The 17,908-nt window shown below is 63.7% G+C and overlaps 3 protein-coding genes across 3 annotated transcripts; all 3 read right to left on the bottom strand.

The window, feature by feature from the left end:
* Window positions 1–312: 312 nt before the first annotated feature.
* On the bottom strand, window positions 313–5,244 carry CHLRE_12g487050v5 (uncharacterized protein). Its single transcript, XM_043067856.1, has 4 exons — window positions 4,965–5,244; window positions 4,735–4,844; window positions 3,888–4,355; window positions 313–3,663 (listed from the first exon to the last, which is right to left on the bottom strand). The coding sequence occupies exons 1-4, from the start codon at window positions 5,146–5,148 to the stop codon at window positions 1,402–1,404; spliced, it is 3,024 nt and encodes a 1,007-aa protein (XP_042918079.1). The 5' UTR covers window positions 5,149–5,244; the 3' UTR covers window positions 313–1,401.
* A 48-nt stretch (window positions 5,245–5,292) lies between these two features.
* CHLRE_12g487101v5 (uncharacterized protein) lies at window positions 5,293–9,974 on the bottom strand. Its single transcript, XM_043067858.1, has 4 exons — window positions 9,642–9,974; window positions 9,445–9,536; window positions 8,787–9,188; window positions 5,293–8,519 (listed from the first exon to the last, which is right to left on the bottom strand). The coding sequence occupies exons 1-4, from the start codon at window positions 9,661–9,663 to the stop codon at window positions 6,486–6,488; spliced, it is 2,550 nt and encodes an 849-aa protein (XP_042918078.1). The 5' UTR covers window positions 9,664–9,974; the 3' UTR covers window positions 5,293–6,485.
* A 56-nt stretch (window positions 9,975–10,030) lies between these two features.
* Window positions 10,031–17,854, bottom strand: CHLRE_12g487100v5 (uncharacterized protein). The gene is made up of 16 exons (XM_043067857.1): window positions 17,349–17,854; window positions 17,023–17,081; window positions 16,697–16,792; window positions 16,313–16,360; window positions 15,924–16,073; window positions 15,574–15,660; window positions 15,239–15,273; window positions 15,014–15,074; window positions 14,673–14,796; window positions 14,204–14,366; window positions 13,702–13,780; window positions 13,390–13,454; window positions 12,777–12,913; window positions 12,400–12,572; window positions 11,734–11,883; window positions 10,031–11,454 (listed from the first exon to the last, which is right to left on the bottom strand). Exons 1-16 carry the CDS (start codon window positions 17,638–17,640, stop codon window positions 11,209–11,211), a joined length of 1,965 nt encoding a protein of 654 aa, XP_042918077.1. The 5' UTR covers window positions 17,641–17,854; the 3' UTR covers window positions 10,031–11,208.
* Window positions 17,855–17,908: the final 54 nt, after the last annotated feature.

Genomic DNA, 17,908 nt, shown 5'->3' with positions numbered 1-17,908 from the left:
AAGGCGGAGGCTACGTCACAGTGGCCCGGGACCAGCCTGCACCGTAGTGGCATCAAGTGCAGGGTGTGTCAGGACGTGCTGCGGGGCCAATCTGCTTGCCTGCTTGCGGGTGCGGCCGTGGTGCGTTCGTGTCCACGAGAATGTCCGCCCTGCGGCACAGTGTACGTACTCACTGCAGCTGGGGCCATGGCTACTTGTGCCTTTGCCTTCAGGAACATCTTTGTATCTTAACTAAGCACTGCGGCTGGAGCCATGGGTAATGGTGCCTTTGCCGGCGGTCAGGCCAGCCCGGGCCCCTCAGACCCCTCCAGTGAGTGTCCTTGGTTCATCCATGGACGCTAAGCACCTACCTCCAGGTGCACTGCACCTCTGCTTCACGAGTGTGGCGTTGCGGTGTGAGTGTGTGTCTGATTCTATCGCCTGGCCGGGCGCCCGGAGCGTGAGGAATGCGGCAATGCGCGTCAGCAAACTACCAGCCTGCCAGCAAGTCAGCGATGTCTCGGTGCACCGGCCGCGCAATCTTGCCTTGAACTTGCAATTTGAATGTTGGGCTCTGGGAATACGCTGCACACTACGGGACTGCGCCAACCTGCCCGTTACCCTGTCCCACCGCACCCCACGGACCTGCTGCCTGATTGCAACGCCATCCCGTGCAGCCGTGTCAAAACTTGTAGCATGGACTCACGCGCTACCAGCCTGTGAGCCTGCACACCGTACGCACAGCCGCACGGGTACAACTAAGGTATTGTTTCTCTCTATCAGCGAGAAGAGGTAAACTGTGCAAGCTAACATGCAAGTTGGAAGGAAATACTCCCGTGCCAATGCCCAAGCACTGCTGCAAATGGCCACACATCCAGCACGGCGTGCCTCGAAGGCAACCAAAGGCACGTGGACAAGCTTGCAGAAACATCGCAGCCCGACCGGGCTTATTCTGTTTCCAGGGCTGCTGGGGCCTCGAACACGCAGACGTCAACGCCATCCATAGCAAACCAGCTACCTGGAGTCACGTCATCCAATCAAGTAAGCAACCAGGATGATGATGCACGTCAACGTCAGGTCGGAAGCGAACGATCATTGAGATAGATCATTGAGATGCTGCAGCGGGCCTCCCTCACCTTCTTATGTACATATGCAAGTTGAGGCCCAATTTCAGACACTTGAATGTGCATGCTGCATGCTTGCATCATCTGCCCTGTTCAAACCGTAACTTTATCAAAACGTAAAAGCTCCGCTGCTATTTAAGACCCAGGCTCTGGCTCATAAACGCATCCCATGCACGCCCTTCAAGCTCCTGCACGTCTGCCACCCCTAGGCGCACACTCGTGCCCCCTAGTGCCACACTACCACCTGCCTCATCACAGCAGACCCGGTGCTTGCCGTATCACCGCCCGCCCCGCCAGATCACGCGCGGCGCCCAGCCGTCACACCAGCGGCAGGCGACGGGGCGGGCCGCCACCACTTCCATGGCCGCCGGCCCCCATGCTTGCCTTGGCCCTCCTCCTCCTCCTCATCCGCCAGGATCATTGCCACCTCTGGCGCCATTCCTGCCAGTGAGCCGGGCCTCGGCACGCTTGGGCTGGAGCTGCCTTCCGCAGCCGACGCACCCTCAGCCTCAGCAGCAGGAACTGCGGCTACAGCCGAAGCGTCTGTGCGGCGGCCGGGGCCCGGCAGAGCTGCCGCATCGGAGCGCGGCTGGCGCGCCACGGCCGAGGAGGAAAGCAGCGGCCGCGCGGCGGTACTGGTGGTAGGCAGGCTGGTGGGAATGCAGCCCAGCATTTTGGGAGCGTCGGCAAAGCTCACCACTGATGCCGCGTCGTCATCGAAGCAGCCACCTTTAGCAGCTGCGCCCACCGCCGCCGGCGCATCATCCATGCCAGCATCAGGATCGGGGGCATTCCTGAGCGGCAGCGCGGCGGGAGCTGGGGAGCGGGGCTTGCCGCAACGAGGTGGCATGGGCAGAGACGTCCCGTCATCATCCAAACCCGCCGCCGCCGCCGCGACCGCTCTCCCCGCCGCCAGCGCTGCTGCGTCGTCTAGGTATTCATCCCCATCGTCCAACTCGTTGAGCGGCCGGCCCCCGAAGCAGCTGCCGGCCATTGCCGCAAAGCGCCCACCGCCGGCAACACGGCCGGCCTTGCCGCCGCCCGCCGCCGCCGCCGCTGCTTCCGCCGCCGCCGCGCCCTCATCCTCACCCGCCGCCATCACGGCGTACGCAGTAGCCTTCTTTGCAGCAGCAGTGCCGGCAGTAGCCCGCCCCCGCCCCATGGCCGCGCCGCCGGCTAGTTTTGCGCCGGGCGGCGTAGCCGCCGCGATGCCGCCGGCAACACCGGCACTATCGCCGCCGTCTGGCTCGACTCCAGCGGCTGGGCCGGTCGCCAGCATGTCATCGGCGCGTGTTGAAAGCGCCGCAGGCGGCGGCATGGCTGCAGCTGCCCCAGCATATGCCGGGTTTACGTATTGGAACATGGGCGATGCAGCGGCGCCGGCACCCAGGCTGGCCGCGCTAGACGCGGCGGCGGCGCCGCCGCCGGCTGCTGTGGCGGCACCCGACGGGAGCGCGCGTGGCAGTGAGGGAAGGGACGCCAGCAGCTGGTTGGGGCTGCCGGCGCGAGTCTGCTGGCCGCTGCCGCTCGCGCGAGTGAGCGACGCAGGCATGTCCACGGATGCCGGCGCCGGTGCCGTGCGGCTGATGGCACTACTGGCGGCGGCATTCCGTGGGGAGGTCCAGAAGCTGCCAAAGAACGTCCGCTGCTTCTTGACAGGGGCGCTTGAGGTGGCCGGAGCCGGCGGGGGGCTGCCGCAGGCAGTGGCAGGGGCGTCCATCACAAGCACGGACACCGCTGGCGGCGGCGAATGGTCGGCTGCCGGCGCTGCACGGGTTGCCAGGGGCAGCGCGTCAGCTGATGGCGAGATGGAAAGCGGGGAAATGTTTGAAGAGGAAGAACGGCCGCTTGAGCTGCCACTGGGGGACGCGTCGCCGTGACGCCGGTGGCGCAATGCCGCAGCGCCGCTGTCAGTGGCACTGGAGGCGGCGCTGACGCCACTGCCGGCGTTGCGCTTGCGCTTGCGGAGGTAGACGGTTCCACCCACCACCAGTGCCAGCAGAGCCGCGCCGCCCACCGCCGCACCCACAGCCACCGCAATCGTGGGTGTGCTGCTGTTGCCGCCGCCGCCGCTACCGGAGCCACCGCTGGCAGCAGCTCCGGCTGCCGCCACAGCGCCGGCGCCGGTGCCGGCCCCGCCACCGCCGACGGCGGCGCCATCATCAGTCGTTGTGGTAGTGGTGATAGCTGCCGCCAGCGTCGGGTCACTGCCCTGGCTGTTGGCAGCAGCAGTGCCGAGATCTGCAGCACCCGTGGCACCGGTGGCTGTCCCAGTGCTTTCGGTAGGCATTCCGGTCAATCTGTCATTGCCGCTGCTGCTGGGTGCGGGTGATGCTGCAGGAGTCATTGGGTCGGCTGCGCCGCCGTGGCTGTGAGCGACCGTGCCGTTGTCCGCCGCTCCCGCGGCTGCTGGCGCCGCCGCTGCTGCGGCTGCCTGCTCCTGCGCACAAGCCTCAGGATTGCAGATGGCACGTATGACGTTGTAGGGACATGATGGTTCCGGAACCACAAAGTCACGGGGGTCGCCCGCCGTGACAATCAGCGTAGTCGGGCCTTGAGGCTGCGGGGCACAGAACAATTGCGAGCAGATTCGCATTGAAGAACACAGGGGAACGCGACTTGAGGGAGACGACAACAAGCGCGGCCCAGTTACGCAGTGGTGCTGGTGTGTTTAGGCAGGCAAACGGCTTCCTTGCTTGATAATACGTATGGACCCCAGCATGCGCAGCCTAACAGGCCCAAAGTTTGTAGGCACTATCACCACACCACGACGCCACCCCGCACCTGGTCAGACAGGTCGATATCCACGCGCAGGAAGAGCACACGCAGGAACGCAGTTAATGTAGAAGCGCCGCCGCAGTTGAACACGGCGGCAGGCAGTGGCACGTGTGCGCTGATGCTGAGGATGGCACCGGAGCTCGATGACAAGGACGATGACGATGTCGAATTCGGTGGAGAGGATGCGTCCTGTGTCATGTTCTGCATCGCCTGCGTCGCCTGCTGGCCTGCTGTTGCTGGGTCCACAAACACACCCGCGTGGTAGTACTCCGAGGACTCACACGTGAGCGGCAACTTGCCAGCCAGGGCAAAACGAATGTTGTGACCGTCCGGGTTAGAGGGCTGCGCAATGTACAATCCCGAGGTGAGCGAGACGTCGACCACGATGCGCATGTGCGTGACGCCGTCGATGACGGGGCCGCGCGACACAGCCACCATGCCCAGGCCACTCCAGCCCTTGGCGACAAGTGGGAACTGCGGCATATGGGGGTTTGAACGTTGGCGAGGGCAGGTGATGAGGGCAAAATGAGTTCACAGAGGGCAAACGCGACGCTAGCCATGTTCGTACAAGCGTGTGCGCTCCCAACCATTGCTTGCTTGGCACTCGTGCATGATGCGCTAATAGACCTGCGCTACGTGGGTCCTTCACGCATTGCGCCGCGATGATGCAAGTTACGGTACACAACAACGAACTGTAGGCTAAGGCGCGTGGCCGTCTCGACGCTGCGGGCTGGAGTTGAAGGGCCGGAAGCCGTTTCGTGGCCGCTGGTGGCGGGCGCGAAGACCCCGACGCTTTTCGCCTGTTATACATGCTTTGCTATGAAACAAGTAGGTGCCATGATCGCATGCCTACATTTCTCTCTGTATAAATCTCCGTGCAGTTGCCAGCGGCAAGTAGGCGGGCTTGTTCAGCGCTCGTGAGTGAAAAGGCGCCATTCGGGTCGAGCTGTGCGTCGATAGTTCCTGTGAGCGAGTCCGAGACAGCCGGCTTTGGTATGTTTGCACAAGAAAGCGACGACGGTTGCCGGCCCAGCATGGTTTGAGAAATCGGCCTCGCTTGCGATACACATTCTAAAGTATCACCTTTGATTTCACCATCTTGCGTCAGCTTTCTTGAGACCCTGGTGATTGCGGTTGCGCCACTGCTGCTTGCGCCAACAGCGGCAATCCTTGCGCTCGCCGCTGCGCCCAGAACTCCATCATACAAGATTGCATGTAGCACTGTCAAGGCGTAAATCAATGGCAGTAAACGCCTGTGCTGCGCCATGGCCGAGTAAGGTCCGTGACAATTGATGCAAGCGCGAGCCTCCTCTATTCCATGTCCCACACCGATGACAGCGCGAATGGCACAAATTGCATAGTGGTGGGGCAATAAAAAAGGCAAGGTCGCTGCAGAAAGACGTTACTGCGACGTCGACGTACGACTTAATGATGGCCCACATTGCTGCGCCCAACTCCTTCGTTAATGCTTGATACATGGCAAATGCAATAAACAACAACCATCCCGTATGGTCCGTCACATAGCAATTGCCCAAACCGTGTTGGGTACCTGGGCAACCGGGGCCGGCAGGTTCCGTGGCGGTTCCCCTGCTCCGACTAGAGCCCATCGACACGCCCGACACGCCCACGTCGTGCGTCACCCTACCGACAACGTCCCAAACAACCAATCCGCCTCCTTATTCAGATATACAACCATTCCAGGGCACACCTCACATGAAGTCATAAACATGACCTGGGGGCAGGCCCAGCTGTGGGAGAACCTCCCCAATGGCCCAAACCTCAACCTTCACGTGTTCCAAACGTTGATTGTTAACATGCGGCAGTATACGGAATTACATCAAGGCAAGCGCCCTGGTCCACACCTGGGTTGGCACGGCAGCGGCTCCCCTACACACTTCCAAAAAAACAGCCGTCATACTCACAGCCACGAGTCAACCAGGTAACACATAATCAACCTTGGCAGTACTCATACCGTATCGCAGGCATGCCCGCGGGTTGAGCAGTTAGTGGCAGTTGCCGCGCACGACCTACAAGGCACGAAAGGGTCATTACCCTTTAGGTGTTGCACGTGCGGGCCATGCACAGCAAGTTAAGCATTCACGCGCTCACACGTCACATGCATTGCGTGCAATAATCCGTCGGCCGCCGTACTCTGTCTTGCAAATGCCAGCACCAAATTCTACTTAATACGTGCGTCAATCTCATGTGCGGAGAAGAGTGCAAACATATGCATATGTCCATGCGCCGCAAGCCATGCACTTCGACATTTCGAGCATGTTGCTACGACCGAACCTGCACAGCGCTTCTGCAGGGTGGAGAGATGGCGGCTCCCGTGCAGGACCATATGAGGCTCACCTAGACACGTCTCACTCCACTGACTCGTCACCAGACGCTCTCACCCACGCCAGCCACGACACGACGTGGTACAGACAGAATAGCTACCCCCGGGGGGCAGGCGGTAGCCACACGCCACAGACACGACAACACAAACCAATGCCTTCCATTCGTAGCTGTGGGTCCATCGCTGCATTCGACATCAGACCAGCTTTATTGCAAGCAGTCTTTCCACATGTGCATTGGGGATCAGGCACCTGACTCCTGCACTCATGGTGCCAGTTCAATGTGGATGGTCGCATTGCCTGCATGCATCACCAGGCCGGATCCGGCCGGGGCGGCGGCGCGGGTCTGCCCTGTAGCCACTGCCAGCGCGTTGCCACCGCTGTTGTCGCGGCCAGCCGGGCCGGCGGTGTGGCGGCGGCGCCACCACTGCCACCGCCGTCGGGGCCCCTCCCACCCGAGCTCCAACTCCCAGCCGCCACCCTGCGCACCATAACCGCTCCCCGCCTCGGCCCCATCAAGTACAATTGACACAACAGGCGCCGCTTCAGACCCCCGGCGCGGCCAGGGTGTTGCCCCAAGGCCGTCTTCCGAACCTACCACTCCGCCCGCTGCTGCGGAACTGGTCGGCGCTGCCGGCCCCAGCGCCGGCGGCGCTACGCCTGTCACCTCCGGGCCGTGGCACTCAGGCCCACTGCTGTTGGGGCCGCGCCGGTGGTGCATTCGAGGCAGGCAGCCGCCTGCGTTGCGATTTGCCGCGGCTCCGGCAGAGCCGATGGCCGCATGACCGCCCTCAACATCCCTGTCTGCGCCTTCCTCCGCCATGGTCAGCAGCACGGTAGGCCGCGTTTGCCACTCCGGTATGGTGAAGGAGCCATCGCTGGCATCGGTAGCACCAGCGGCATGGCTTTCTCCCGCGCTGCCACCGAGGCAAAGCTGCTGACGCAGCCGACCCAAACCGTTGCCACCTCGTGAAGCAGGCCCGGCTGCAGCCTGAGTGCCGGCTGCTCGCGGTTCTGTCCCACCGGATGCTGCAGGCATGTCCGAGGCCGCCGGTGCGTGCCGATGCAGTAGCTGGCTGGCACCGGCCGCAGTGGCAGTGGCGGCTTCGGCAGTCCACCCAGACGGCACTTTGAGCAACACACTACTGGCGCGTGCGGATGAACCAGGCGAGGAGGGCACCACCTCTGCGGTGTATGAGGACGAGCGCATATCGCCCGCCGCGGCGCCAGCCAGATCGCCTTTGCCGTCACCTCCAGCTTGCGGCCACGCCCCACCGCCACCCCAGGCAGCCGGCATCGCTACCGCAGTGCCCATACCCACGCCATACCAGCCTGCCTGCTGAGGGTGGCCCGCTGTTGCAGCCGGGCTTGATGGGTTGAGGACACCTTGCTCGCTGCGCCGCCGCTTGCCACGGTAAAAGCCCACGATTGCCAGCGCCAGCACCGCCAGCAGCACCACCGTGCCTGCTGCCACCCCCACAGCGACCCCGATGACCACTGTGTCTCCATTGCTGCTGCTGCTGCTGCTGCTGCTGCTGCTGCTGCTGCTGCTGTGGCTACTGCTGCCACTGCCACCGCCGCCACTGCTACTGCCAATAGCAGTACCGGTGCCTGACGCGGCGGCGTGCGCCCCGGCGCCCGCACTGTTCGGCACGACCTGCTCTGTGGCAAGTGATGATGACCCCCCGGCACCTCCGTTGGCGTCCACCACCTGAGGTACCGGGGTAGGACTTAAAGGCAAGGCACCCATGCCTGACCCCACGCCTTGTGCGGCCCCTGCCCCTGCTATCGAGCCAGCAGCAGCTGGAGCTGCCGCTGTTGCTGCTGCAGGCGCCTCTGCCTGTGCGCTCGCTGCTGCCGCTTCCTCTGCCGCTGCCATCTGCGACTTCAGCCTTGCTTCCGCTTCAGCAGCTGTTTGTGCGGCCGTGGCTGCCTCGGCGACAACTTTTGCAGCTGCTGCTGCCTCTGCCTGCTGGGCCACTGCGGCTGCGGCTGCCGCTGCAGCTGCAGTTTCCGCCTCTGATTTTGCTCTTGCAGCCGCTTCCACCTCCGCTTGCGCTTTGGCAGCAGCCTCTGCCTCCGCTTGGGCAGCTGCGGCTGCGGCTGCCGCTGCAGCTGCTGCCTCCGCCTCCGCCTCCGCCTGTGCTTCGGCAGCGGCCTCCTTGGCAGCAACCTCCAGTGCCTGGCAGCCGGCTGGGTTGCACTCTCCCTTGACGCTGGTGAACGGACAGCGCTTGCTGGGTATGGCAATGTCACGCACGTCACCGGCGTTTGCAGTGTACCATGCTTCCCCATTCGGCTGCAGAGGGAGGTAAGGGAAGCAACGGAAGGGAAAGGTGCGTAAGGCCATCCAGCTGTGACCATGCAAACCATACGGGTGCAACCAGCAGAACCCCGACTCTTGATGCAGCCACCTGCCCGCCGCCCAGGACGTTGCCACACAAGCACACCCGAACTCGTCAAGGCGCGCCCCAGGCCCCACACCTGCCCTGACCTGCCTGCCCCGAAACATTCTGCCCATACAAGCACACCCCATCACATTCAGCACCACAGGCACAGGCCGCACCTGCTCTGCCAAATCTACCTCCACTTTCAGCCAAAGGGAGCGCTGGAAAGCAGCGACCCCGGCGGACGCTGAGCAGGCAAATAGCGACGTCGGGAGCGGCACCTCGAGTGTTACCCCACCGCCGTACAGCGCACCATCCACCAGGGCCCCAGCATACGCGTACTCAGCCGAATCGCAGGCGGTGGGCGCGCGCCTCGCAACTGCTATGCGCACATTGTGCTTCTGCTGCTCGCTGGCATCCTCGGGTTGTAATGGTGCTGCCAGAAACAGGCCCGTTGTGTCACCGGACAGCAGCTGGAGCTGCACGCGCAGTCGCGCGGAGCCGTCCAGCGCGAAGCTGCCTCCCGACGACACAGCCACGCTCCCAATGACAGTACCACCGCCAACTGTGGCGAGCGGAAGCTGCATGGCATGAGAAATCAGCGGAGGTTTCATCATTGGGGGAGTGTTGGGGAGGTCGAAGATGAGCGCGTACACGCCTCGGCGCAGTCATGGCGTGCGTGCCTTTGCGTGCCGGCACTGGCCGGCACGTGCCTGTGAAATGGCGGGCGCCGCTCCCCGTGGTGTGCAGCGGGTCAACGCGCATGCGGCCGTACCAGGCAGGCCATACGTGACAGAATTTCACGGTTTACCACAACGCACTTTAATATGCACTTACCGCCGCTGTCGACCGTGAAAAATTTGCACAAGCTGGACGACTTTGGCCATTTGCCACCGGTTCCGCTGTAATAAGAGTCGCTTCGATGACGCCTATGATAACATGATCAATTTCGAGAGGACGTCAGAGACGGGGCCAGTTTCCTCGTAATGATGCAGTAAGAACGGAAATGCGAACAACTGAGCAAGCCGACTCACCTTGCACGGTGGACTGCAGCATGTGTCGCCTTGAAGACTGAATGACCCGCCCGTTACCAACTTGGCCCCGCGCAACCGTGACATGTTGCAAAACTGGCTCGAACGTCGCGGTTGCGGCAATAACCAATGACAATAGCAGGCCCGACACTTTCAGAGAGTCGCACGTAACCATCGAGGCGCTTGATGGTGTCTAAGCGTTGACAAAAGCTGCGAGCAACCGCAAGTCGGAGTTGGTGCGGGCCGTCAAGGCCACATCTTGCGCTATGTATGTGACGCCATTGTTATCTTGTAATGCAATCGCTTGTCCTCAATGTGAGCTTTCTGGCACATGCGATCAGCGCATTGCGCTGGTGGGCAATCGAAGCCACGCAATGGGTTCGACTATGGCCTCGGGTGCAATTTTACAGGCATCAAACTAGACGTGCTGCGCAGCTGTGCACACGATAGTGCAGTGGGTCTACATTATATCCCATACCGGTACTGCCAACAGCCTTGTCCAGCATCCTGCCGCACATCCCACTACTTATGCAGAGCTGAGGACGCGACCATCCCAACAGTATCGCAACAAGTCCCCGCATGCCGAACTTTGCAAATATCTAGGTAGATCACTGCATCTCAGTCTGCCACGCGTGCAAGCACGACTCCTCGTCAGCCGCCGCCCGCTTTCCATGTCTTCCTGGTCTACCCTGGGTCTACCCCTCACACACTGTGCACGCCCTGCTGACCGTCGAGCTTAAGGCAGCCCACTCAGCAGCAGTGGTTCCCTCGTGCACCTGCTTATCCATCTCTACTGATAAGCGCCCGGACGCCTGGTAAGGCTGCCACGAACCTGTGCAGCAATGCAACTGCCTCATGCCTCACACTATTTGCTGCTGGTCAGTCCACAGAGCTGTACATTGCTCCCGCGTCACACCAGCGCCTTGCGCGCTGCCTTAAGCTCCGGCCTCGCCTCCTTGACCTGAGCCTGCTGCGCCTTCGCCGACAAGGGCGCCGGCGCCGGCGCCACGCCCGCCGCGCCGCCCCGTTCCACCGCGGCCAGCCTCCACTCCGCCGCCGCCATCAGTCGCTGCCGCCTCTGCCATGTCACGTGGTGTTCCAGGCTTCCATAAGGTCTTCGGTATTACCGCTCCAGCCCACTAAACCGCGCCTCATTCGCTCGGCCCAATGCCGGGTGCATACACTGCCCGTGCTCGTGCCGCTGCCAGCATCCTTCTGGCCGCCACAGTCTCCAGTGGCCCCGCGGCCGCAGCGGCCGCGACCGCTGCTCCTGCTGTCAAAGCTGGCGGGGCCAGCAAGTCGCACTAACTTCCGCATATGAAAGCTCTGTAAGGATAAAGCGGCGCGTGCCCCATGAAGAAGATCGACCGAAAGCGCCACGTAGTGCTCGGCATTGACAAGTACTGAGCAGTGACCGTAACCGAGTGCGCCACACCGTTCTCATGCAACCTGAGGCCCCCACGTAAGCGTACACGCCTGTCCACGCGGTCACGCCTCCCCCTCCATCGCCGTCATCCCTGCACGGGCCCCCATTTTCCCTGTCTCTACTCTGCTGGCACGCTTGCAAGCTTCACGGGGCCGTGACCGGCGCCGCGGCCGCCTCGGCCTCCGCTGCCTGCTTTGCCTTCTGCTCCGCCTTCTTCTGCTTAGCCAGCTGCTTCTTAGACGGCTGCGGCGGCGCCGCCTTGGCCGCGGCCGCGGCGGCTGCCGCCGCGGCGTCCTCCGGCGCCTCCAGCCGCACGAACACGGGCGCGGGCTCCGCGGTGCGGTGCCCTGCCTGCAGGCCGCCCCAGGCCGAGTCAGCCCACGTGATTGCCTGTTTGGGGAAACGGGAGTACGGCACAGGGGAGTTTGTGAGGTTGGGTTAGGCTGGGGTGCACGTGCCCATGGGCACAGGGGCTGCGCCGCCAGCAGGCCGATGCCCGGAACGTGTTTGCGGAGGGTTGGGCGAGCTATCCACAAGCGACGGGAGGTAGGAGATCCTCCGACACAATCCGGCAAACAACACGGTAGGCTCATTGCACCATCAGCACTGGGTGCGTTCGTTCTCCCTTATACGCACAGACCCCGCTCTCGCCCATTTCCCGAGGCTCACCTCAAACTGGGCGTCGCTGTAGCCCAGCTGTGCGTAGATGCGGCGGCTGAGGCCGGGTGTGAGCGGCGCCAGGCCCACCGCCACACACCGCACGGCCTCCAGAACCGCCACCAGCACCGCCGCCGCCTCAGCCTTCTCCTCGTCCGTGCCCTGTGCAGGAGCCAGTCGAAACAAAGCGGCAGCGCGGGCGGTGAGGCAGCCGTGCAGCGCGGGTGCACGTGCGTGTTGAGGCATGCAAAGGTACACCACAGGCGCGGCGTGCGAACAGCCGCATGCATCGTGGCAGCTACCATCGGCCTTGCGACACGCACACACACACTACGGAAAAGTGATCAACCCTCTCTGAAACCAACCCTGCGATGTGCTGCCCTGCGCTGCGCTCAGCAGTCCACACTTGGCGCTTTGATACAATCGAACAGGCTCCCACCGTACCGCACCGATGCGCATCACCCTACGCCTCAGCCTCCCACCACGTCATTTCACCATCCGCCCAAGCCCCCAGCTCACGCCTCCCTGCATTTCCACCTTCCCCCGTGCTCACGTCGCTGGTTTCTTCCTGGAATCCGCGCAAACACCCCATCCCATCCCGCCTCCAGCCCCCCACACCCCAGCCCCCCACACCCCAGCCCCCCACACCCCAGCCCCCCACACCCCAGCCCCCCGCACCTTCTTGAGCTTGGTCCAGGGCTGCGTCTCCTCCAGGTACTGGTTGCTGCGCGAGGCCAGAGCCAGCACCGCCTCGGCCGCCTCGTGGAAGGACAGCGAGCCGTAGGCGGCGGCGGCGGCCGGCAGCTTCTCCGCCGCCAGCTGGCGAAGTGGCAGGTCGGCAGGCAGCGAGGCTGCGCGAGGCGGCGGAGAGGTGTGCATGCGCGCGTGAGCGGGGCGCACAGGCGCACACGCCAGGATCGCACGCATGCCACTGCTGGTAGCTATCGCCCCATGCTCACCCCATACGCTCATACCCCACGACCCCAGCCCCTACCTACCCGTCGCCCCACCAAGCCGTCCCGTGCTCCTCGCCCCGCCACCCCTCGCCCACGCACCCGAGTCCAGCGGCACGGCGCTGTCGTGGAATTTGGCCAGCAGGTTGAGCGTGCGGTTGAGGCCGTTGCCCAGGTTGTTGGCCAGGGCGGCGTTGACCACGTCACGGAAGCGGCCCTCGCTGAAGTCGCCGTCCTGGCTGCGAGGGTGGTGGGGGGTGGTGGGAGGTGGTGGGGGGTGGTGGGAGGTGGTGGGAGGTGGTGGGAGGTGGTGGGAGGTGGTGGGTCGTGTGCCCGAGCCCGAAGGAATAGGTGCCAATACGGTGGTCAAGGATTGTCGCCCGGGAGGGGATGGGGGTGGGGATGGGAGTGGGGATGGGAAAGGGAAGGGGTTATGTGGATGGGAGAGGGGATGGCGGGTGGATTCGGAAATGTGAGGTGAAGAGGAGTGGTGCTCCCTGTCATCCAACACAGTGACGATAGGAGTGTGAGACAGGGATCAAAAGAGAAGTGGCCAGCGCGCAAGGCGGAGCATCGCGGCTGTGCTGGGGTGGGACAAAGGCCCGTGTGTGCGCCGGCCGCATTAATCACCCGCACTTGCCGCCGCTGCCGTCGCCACCGCCGCCGCGTCACACACATTCCGCCAATGCCGCCACGCCTTGCTCCGAGATCTCACCCAAAGATGATCTCCTTCATGAAGTACAGCCGCACCGCGTCAGAGCCGTAGGTGGACACCAGCGCCTGAAAGGGTTGGGGGATGGGGTGAGAGAAAGGAAACAGCAATGGTGCATGCCATCGGGCCATCACGTCACATCGCCCGTAATCAGTCACGCATCTCCCACAACAACTTAAAACCGGAGCTCCCCCTCTCTCCCCGGTTCTACGTCGTACTTTCCCTTGTCAACCGGTGTGTTGGTAAGGGGAGCACGCGCGTCCGCGCCCCGGCGTGTGTGCGCCAGACCACCACCGCCCCCGCCCCCGCACCCACCTGGGGGTCCAGCGTGTTCCCCAGCGCCTTGCCCATCTTAAGGCCGTCCTTGGTCAGGAAGCCATGGCCGTACACCTTCCTGTTGTGGTTTGCGTGTGTCGTACATGTGTGCACAGCGGCGTGTGAGGAATGCACCGCACCGTCCGTCGGCATGTGTGGCCGCTCCAGGCCCGCCTTGCCTTCCTCCCTCCTCCTCCCTGGCCTCGCCCCCTTCCACTGCTGCAACCATCGTCACTCCTCTGCTCCCCCCGGCGCCCCTCCCCGGCGCCCTCCCCCGGCGCCCCTCCCCGGCGCCCTCCCCCGGCGCCCCTCCCAAGCGTCCTCCCCCGGCGCCCCTCCCAAGCGTCCTCCCCCGGCGCCCTTCCCCAGCGCCCCTTCCCAGCGCCCTTCCCCGGCGCCCCTCCCCGGCGTCCTTCCCCGGCGCCCCTCGCCGGCGCCCCTCCCCAGCGCCCCTCCTCGGCGCCCCTCCCAAACGCCCGTCTCCGGCGCCCCGGCCACTCACTGCGGCACGGGCAGCCCGGCGCTGAGCAGCATGCCGGGCCAGTAGATGGCGTGGAAGCGCAGGATGTCTTTGCCGATCACGTGCACGGAGGCGGGCCAGCCATGGGCCGGCACGGCGGAGGTGGCGGGCGCCACGTCCTCTGGCAGCAGCCCCGACAGGTAGCCTGTGAGCGCGAGCGTGAGGAGGGGGTTGCAAAGATGGTTGGGAATGCGGTTCAGGATGCAATGAAGATTGCAGATGAAGTCGTTACCAAGTGTGTGAGGAGGGGGACGGGGAGGCGGGAGGAGGGAGGAGGGACGGTTTTGCAATGTGTGCTGGCGAGGCAGCCTTGACGTGCTCACATGCGGAACGCCTTGGTGTGCAGCAAACCGTGTGGTCGCAAACTGATAGGCGTAAGGCTCGGTCTCACGAATCTAACACGTGGCCCCGACCTCGTTCCGTGCCCTCCGCGACCTGCTCATTTACTCACCAATGAGCGCATCAAACCACACGTACACGGTGTGCTTGGGGTCCTGTGGCACGCGGATGCCCCAGTCCACGGCGGCGCGGGAGATGGAGAAGTCGCGCAGGCCCTCGCGCACGTACGACATCAGCTGCATGAGGAGGGGGAGGGGGAGGGAGTGGCGAGCGTGTGTTGCGTGGGGGCTGAGGACGTGAAGTCCATCGTGGCTGCTGCGCAGTGGCCATGTTTCTAGTGCAGTACACCAACGCTTCAGTATGGCATAATGGCTGCGGCATTTTGGCCTGGTGCCCTTGCACCCCTGAGGCATGTGCTGCGCCACCACACACGCTGCCGGCCCCAACCCCCACCTCGTTGCGGCGGGAGGCGGGCTGCACGAAGTCATCACGGCTCAACAGCTCCTCGATCTCCCTGCAGCAGGGGCAGGCGGCAGGCGCGGGTGGCAGTGGTTGGTTGGGGGCTTGGGAAGATACATGCCACACTTGGAAATAGCAGACGCGTTTGGCAACCCATCATCACCACCACAACGGCCCTCGTGACGTGAGCACAGCACAGCTCGCCACATGGCCACCCACTTGGAGTACTTGCTGAGGCGGAAGAAGTAGTTGGCCTGCGGGTGGGTAGGCAACAACAAGAACACAGACACGACAACGTTGAAATGAGGTGTATTAGGAGAGGGAGCGGGGTCTTGAGGTGGACAGCCAGCAACCCTCTGCAATTGGATCTCAACTCCAACCCGTGACTCCACCCTGCTAAACCATTCCACCCATGCAGGCCAACTCCGGTGGCGGGCTTTGCGACAGCTATGGAATCTTTCCGGTTTAGCTCGGGGAGACAGCACCACCCAACACACGTGCAACATCCTCCCTCCTCCACACACGTCTGTGGCGCCCGCACGCCGCGCCCGCACCTCCTTGCGGTGCTGGCAGGGCTTGCGGTGAGTGGGGCAGCCCCGCGGCTGGGCCTCGCCGTCCAGTGCCACCATCTCCTTCTCGTCCTGCAGCACACACACATACACGTACACACAGACAGGTCAAAGGTCAGTACCGCTGCAAAATTAGTCCGGCTGCCTGTTGCGCGCCCGCCTGTTCACCGCAGTGGGACAGTGGGATGCGACGCACTAACCACCCTCCTCACCTGGCCTCAAACTGGAGCTGCAGCTGACCAGCCGCCCAGACCAGCCCTCAAAATCCTAACTCCCTCACCCCCATCTGTGGGTTTGGAACTTGGAAGTATCAATTGCCCCCCTCCCGCGCGCACCTTGAACTCCTCACAGTCCACGCAGTACCAGCCCTCGTAGTCGGCTGCGTAGATGTCGCCGCGCTCCCAGCAGCGCCCCAGCACGTCCACCACCAGCGCCGCGTGGCGCGACTCGGTGGTCCGCACGAAGCGGTCGAAGCGGATGTCCAGCTGCGCGAGGGGAGGTGTGAGGTGGACTTGGTTTCACCATTCCCAACAGGCAACGGACGGTGCGAAGACGGGAGGTCAGACCTTCCCGCGTTTGCGTGGCTAGCGCGATCTGCGGCTGGGAGTGCAGGCGACGGGGCTGACTGGCCTTTTCACAAACGAATCGGTGTAGCACGGTCGCCCTTGCCGCCCCACAATGGGCTGCGGCAGCTGGTGCCCTGGCAGCCGCTGCACGCACGCACCTTGCCCCACAGGTCTGTGTACTGGGCCACGATGTCATCACAGTGCGCCTGAGGCCGGGAGCACGAGGGGGCGGGGGTTACAGTCATATATTCATGTGATTGGTTAAGGAAGCGGTAGACAATCTTGGGGAACGGCAATCGGGGGCGGGGCACTGCGCGTCAATACACTTGCACAGGAGGCCTAGACAGAGTCAAGAAGTACTCCAATGCAGCCGGCGCTTGCGAACACGCTCGCACACACCCAAACTTCCTTCCGGCTCACCGGCCCAAGCACGCACTCCAGTGTTCGTGTAACCCCGGGCATCCCCATATCACACACACACACACACACACACACACACACACACGCACACACAGGCACTGTACATGCCGACGCACACGCACCTGCGGTGTCATGCCGCGCTTCTCCGCCGCCGCCGCGATCTTCTCGCCGTGCTCGTCCGTGCCGGTGAGGAAACGCACCCGCTTGCCCAGCAGCCGCTGCAGGGAGGGGCGACGACGCACGAGCCGAGTTTGTCAGGATGGGGCAATTGTGTCAGAAGTAGTGCCCGAGCTGGCGTTTCAAGACTGACGCCCAGCACAGGCGGAATATACTCCTTCCTTGCGCATCCATTTATCACCTTGAACATCGCCCCGTCCAATCCTCTGGTGGCGCGCCCCGCCCAACCCCCACAAACCCACCCACCACCACCACCACCACCACCACCCACCTGGAACCGGGACGCCACATCCGCCGCAATGGTCGGATAGGCGCTGCCCATGTGGGGCGCTACAGCATGTGGGACAGCGCGTGTGCCGGGCAGGTGCTCAACTCTGTGCCTAGGAGACACTTCTGTCACGGTGTCTGGCTCTTATGTCCGCAACCTTCGCCCATGCCCTCAAGGCTGCTGTTTCCTGCGGTGCCTCGTCAGAAGCGGCTTCCGCAGCCGCTGCCGCCACCGTCCGCTACCTCTGTGCCCGCTTCCCGCCGAGCCTCCTCCATCGCTTCGCGTCCCCTCTCCCTCCCGCTGCCGCTACTGCCGCTACTGCCACGCACCTGCGTTCACGTAGTACAGTGGAGTGGTGATGGTGAAATAGTCCTGCTGCTGGTGAGAGCCGGCGGCGCCAGGCGGGCAGCTGCTGCAATGCGTGCGGAGGCTGCCACCGCGCAGCCCCGAGGGCTCGGCAGGCTGGCCCGCCGCGACGGCCACAGCGGGAGCCCACAGCGCGGGCCGCGGCGGCACAACCGAGTGCTGGAACGGGACGCAGCGGCCCGCAGCGGCGCGGAGGATCCGCGAGGCGGCCAGGCAGCGACTCCCCGCACTGCTAGCGCACGCGACGGGTGACATCGTCGCCTGCCGCATCCCAACACGCTGCTCGACTGACAAGGCCAAGCTCTAGGAAAGGGTCTTTAAGTTAGAGCTACAGGTGCAGGAGCAGCTGCGAGGCCTTTAGGAGGCACGAAATTGCAGTCGCGGGCGCTCCACCACACAGCACTTGCACGGCTAAGAGGTCTGAGGCCCAACCCAGTAAGCAACGTAGTACTATAACACTGTCCTTACTACTGAATTTGTCACAAGAGCCTGCCGAACCGCAATCGCGGCAAGTAAAGTCTCA

This window comes from Chlamydomonas reinhardtii, chromosome 12, assembly GCF_000002595.2.
Source record: "Chlamydomonas reinhardtii strain CC-503 cw92 mt+ chromosome 12, whole genome shotgun sequence".
NCBI classification, from domain to species: domain Eukaryota; kingdom Viridiplantae; phylum Chlorophyta; class Chlorophyceae; order Chlamydomonadales; family Chlamydomonadaceae; genus Chlamydomonas; species Chlamydomonas reinhardtii.
Note: the sequence above shows the minus strand (reverse complement) of the source record. Positions and strands in the feature narration are given on the sequence as shown.